This window comes from Babylonia areolata, chromosome 7 (assembly GCF_041734735.1).
Source record: "Babylonia areolata isolate BAREFJ2019XMU chromosome 7, ASM4173473v1, whole genome shotgun sequence".
Classification (NCBI taxonomy): Eukaryota; Metazoa; Mollusca; class Gastropoda; order Neogastropoda; family Buccinidae; genus Babylonia; species Babylonia areolata.
Window position 1 is genome coordinate 47,694,818 of NC_134882.1, and position 4,600 is coordinate 47,699,417.

The 4,600-nt window shown below is 47.1% G+C and overlaps 1 protein-coding gene across 1 annotated transcript in view; it reads right to left on the reverse strand.

Annotated features, from left to right (window-relative positions):
- LOC143284085 (uncharacterized) overlaps positions 1-2,315 on the reverse strand; it is a 78,377-nt gene extending 76,062 nt beyond the window's left edge. Inside the window, exon 1 of the mRNA XM_076590720.1 lies at positions 1,274-2,315. Within this exon, the coding sequence (XP_076446835.1) occupies positions 1,274-1,367 (94 nt within the window). The 5' untranslated portion in view covers positions 1,368-2,315. The remainder of the gene's footprint in view (positions 1-1,273) is intronic.
- Positions 2,316-4,600: the final 2,285 nt, after the last annotated feature.

Sequence of the window (4,600 nt, forward strand, 5' to 3'; positions counted from 1 at the left end):
TGGCAGCTACCGTGGCAGGAATTCAGTTCTTAAGAACGCGGCGAATAGGAAACACAGTTTCAGTATCAGTTTCAGTTTCAGTAGCTCAAGGAGGCGTCACTGCGTTCGGACAAATCCATATACGCTACACCACATCTGCCAAGCAGATGCCTGACCAGCAGCGTAACCCAACGATAGGAAACACAGACATGAATTAAAAGACTCGGAAATTAAACGCGAGAAAAACAAACAAACAAACAAAACAGATACTGACGTATTGAATCACTGTATTAATTGATCATTAATCATCTGCATCAAATGAGAAGGTGGAGAGACGCTGAGAGAATAACAGTTGGTAAGCGTTCATGAGAGACAGACAGACAGACAGGCAAGCAGGCGGGCAGGCAGACAGACAGACAAGTGTCTCAAATCCCTGAACTGAAATCATCTTCAGTGTTGACGATCTTCAGCAGTCCATTGCTAATGTATGACTTTTTCAACTCCTTGTTAAATAATCCAGTTGGTTCGCTGTTATAGTTGTTAGTTTTTCATCAGAAATATGTTATATTGTTATGTTTATTTTTTGTTTATTTTTTAAACAAAACTTAAATCACTAATTTTCACACACACACACACACACACACACACACACACACACACACACACACACACTCTTTCACTTACTCGTATGCGTACACAGTAATTCCCCCCCCCCTCCCCCTCCTCCCACTCGATTTTTTTCCTTCCCTAGTCTAATATCACTTACAGTGAAAAGACGTTAAACTAAAGAACGAACGAACGAGACAGAGAGAGAGAGAGAGAGAGAGGGAGGGAGAGAGAGAGAGAGAGAGAGAGAGAGAGAGAGAGAGAGGCAATATCTACATTTCTTTCTCTGTACTCTTTCCTTTCAGTTTCGTTTTGAAGACGGAAATGAAATTGTAAACTGGTTAATAAAATTGTGATATATATTCAGCATTTCGTCCCCTCTCGAACGCCGTAAATAAGACCAATAAGAGAGTGGAGAGGGAGAAATGCAGAGTATGATTATATAACAAATGTCATTAACCAATTTACAACTATTTTCCCTCTTCGAAACAAAACGAGTATAAGGGAAGAAATTAACATGGATGTTACCAGAGAGGGCATCAGGAAAAGAAAAGTAGAAAAAAAACAAATCAACAAAAAAAGATCTCCATACAATCCAGCAACCTGACAGAAGAGACAGACAGACAGACAGACAGACAGACTGACAGGGCACAGCGACATCAGTTAATGATGTGTATCATCATCTCACCTTTGATGTCGCCCCAGTCCTCGTCCAGAGGGTATCTTTTCCGTTGTGCCCCTCTCTCGCACACACACTGCTGATGGGTGTGCATTGGATCCATCCTCGTTCGCTTTTACTCTTCTCCTGTGTGCAACTGTCCAGCGGTTGTGGGGTGTAGTTAGATTTTCAATCGAAAGTTGCCGCTGCTTTAATTTATGCACATATATTGCCACACCTGTATGGGGTGCGTCGAAAGTTTCGTAAATCTGACGCTTTTGTTACTCTTGCTGTTTGCAAGCTTTTATTTTAATATTTTCTTATTCCTATAGTTTGTAGTTGTTGATATTCTATGCACAGTCGGTGGGGGGGGGGGGGGGGGGGGGGTTCAGTGTGAAGAGTTCTTTTCTCCCTCCCAGCTTCTTTCCTTTTCCTTTTCTTTCCTTTTTTTTCTCTTCTTTCAATCTGTACACTCTACCTCACTCTCTCTTTGCTTTGTTGTGTTTCTTCAGCGAATTTCTTTTTTCTTCGGACCTCTCTGTCTCTCTCTGTCTCTCTCTGTCTGCCGCTCTGTCTCTCTCTTTCTCAAGCTCAATTTTGTTTGTTTCTAGTTACCAGTACAGTGTTTTCCATCTGCCTGTTTTCACATTCGTGTCACGGTCTTCTTTGTTTTCTTCTTTCTTTCTTTTTTTTTCTTCTCCTTCTTTATTCCGTGCGTTCCTTGTCTGCCTCAGTATGATTACGGGAAACCTCTCGAGTCCCTTACTGCCAATCTACCACTGAACACAGCGAAATCCAAACTGTTCCAACACTGCGCACTTTTCATTCCCAGCGATGACTATTAATCAGATTCTTTTCTTCTTCTTTTTCTTTGTTGTTGTTGTTGTTGTTGTTGTTGAAGCTCACACACTGTACTGATGGAAATGAATGTGTGGGGACGAAAACCTGGACCACCCAGCCCACTGTACCGCTGCCCTGGTCGGTCCTCACTGTGAATGAGAGATTACAGTCGGCACGAGGGGGCGGGCGTTGGACTCCGAGCCGGACGAATGACCCACACCTTTTCTGTTCTCACTCCCTCACTCTCTCTCTCTCTCTCTCTCCCCCCTCTCACACACACTGACACACTCCCACTCTCCCGCCCATCCACCCACAAGCACTCTCACAGACGCACACGCGAGCGTTGTAGAACAAAAGGGAGGAGGGACGGGGGTGGGGGTGGTGGTGGTGGTTGTGGTGGTGGTGGTGGAAAAAGGCTGGAGTGTGACGACTGTTCACGTACTGAATGCATGGTATGGGCTGCTCGTTAAGGGGTGGCTGTGTGTTGTGAGACGCTGTCACTGGTTTGGGCCACCTCTCTCTCCCGCTCTCTGTCTGTCTGTCTGCTTGTCTCGATCTCTCTGTCTGTCTGTCTCTCTGTCTTACTCTTTCACTCTCCTCTTCCTCTCTCTTTCTACTCTCTCTCTTTCTTTCTCCCCTCTCCTTTCTGTTTTTTCGCTCTCTCTTTCCTCTTTCTGACTTTCTCTCTGTCTCTTTCTGTCTGTCCGTCTGTCTGTCTCTGTCTCTGCCGGTCGGTCTGTTTGTCTGTCTCTCACACACACACAAACACACACACACACACACACACATCTCGTGTGTCGCGCACACACACACACGCACGCACGCACGCACGCACGCACACACACACACACACACACACACACACACAACAATATAAGATTACAGCCCCTCCCCCTTTTTCCGCCCCCTTAACTCAAGTCCTATCCGCTAACACCCTGTTCTCCTACCCTCCCTTCTCCACTACGCCGCTCTCTCCTACACCCTGTTCTCCTACCCTCCCTTCTCCACTACGCCGCTCTCTCCTACACCCTGTTCTCCTACCCTCCCTTCTCCACTACGCCGCTCTCTCCTACACCCTGCACTCCTACCCTCCCTTCTCCACTACGCCACTAGTGCCCTCTTCTTCCACCCTGTTGCTTCCGCTTCGACCCCACCTGTTGAATCACCACGTGCCGCTGTCCTCATTTGGCTGTCTCTCTTGAGGATCCGAGTCTTTCGCTGTTTGCCTGTCTGTCTGTCTGTCTGTCTGTGGGTCGGTCTGTTTCAGTGTCTGTCTGTATTTTTGATATCCGAGGTGTTCGATTCTCTGACTCTTTTATGAGTCTGTGTGTGTGTGTGTGTGTGTGTGTGTGTGTGTGTGTGTGTGTGTGTGTGTGAGAGAGAGAGAGAGAGAGAGAGAGAGAGAGTGTGTGTGTGTGTGTGTGTGTGTGTGTGTGGATTACTCCGTGTGTGTGTGTGTGTGTGTGTGTGTGTGTGTGTGTGTGTGTGTGTGTGTGGATTACTCCGTGTGTGTGTGTGTGTGTGTGGATTACTCCGTGTGTGTGTGTGTGTGTGTGTGTGTGAAAGAGAGAGAGAAAGAGAAAGAGAGAGTTTCTTTGAGTATGTGTGAGTTTGTGTGTGTTTTTATGTGCGTGCATGCGTGTTTGTGTATGTGCGTGTATCTGTCTCCATGTCTCCCTCCCTCCATTACACTCTTTCTCTTTCTCTCTCTGCTCCCTCTGTCTGTCTCTCTGTCCATTTATCTGATCCCTCCCTCACGCCCCCCCCCCACCCCCCGCCTCTCTCTCACATACATCCCCTCTCTTTCTCTGCTCTGAGCCCCCCCCCCCTCCGCCCCCTTCAGCCCCCTCCCCATTTCTCTCTCTCTCTCTCTCTCTCTCTCACCAACCCATCACACTGTTGATTCAATACCCCCCCCCCCCCCCACACACACACACCCCACACACCCAGAACCCACCCACCCTGTTGTACCCCACAAATTTCGCGATAAACGGCTCTCCACACGGCTGCGCATCGCTCCCTTCACAAACGTGTGTCGCAACAAGCAGGTGTGTGAAAATTGAAAATGTGACTAAGATGACAAACATTGCAATGATTAGAATTTAAATATATATATATAAAAAAAAGAAGAGAAAATAAACAAATTCATCCACCCTTGCAGTAACTCAGCCTACGTATGTGTCTTGTTTTGTAAAGAACCCCCCCCCCCCACGCCCACGCCCACCCCTACGTCATGTATACTTGCAGTCACTCCCTGACCTACTGCTCTCCCCTGAGAGTTCTCTTGAGATAGAGAGCACGTCACAGTGATCAACACACAGGGCTTAAAAAAAAAGAAAAAAAGTTGAGGACCATTTGGGAGGTTGCACAGTTGTTGTTTTTCGTAATGATGAGTTTCAGTTTCAGTTTCTGTAGCTCTAGGAGGCGTCACTGCGTTCGGACAAATCCATATACGCTACACCCCATCTGCCAAGCAGATGCCTGACCACGGCAGCGTAACCCAACGCGTTTAGTCCG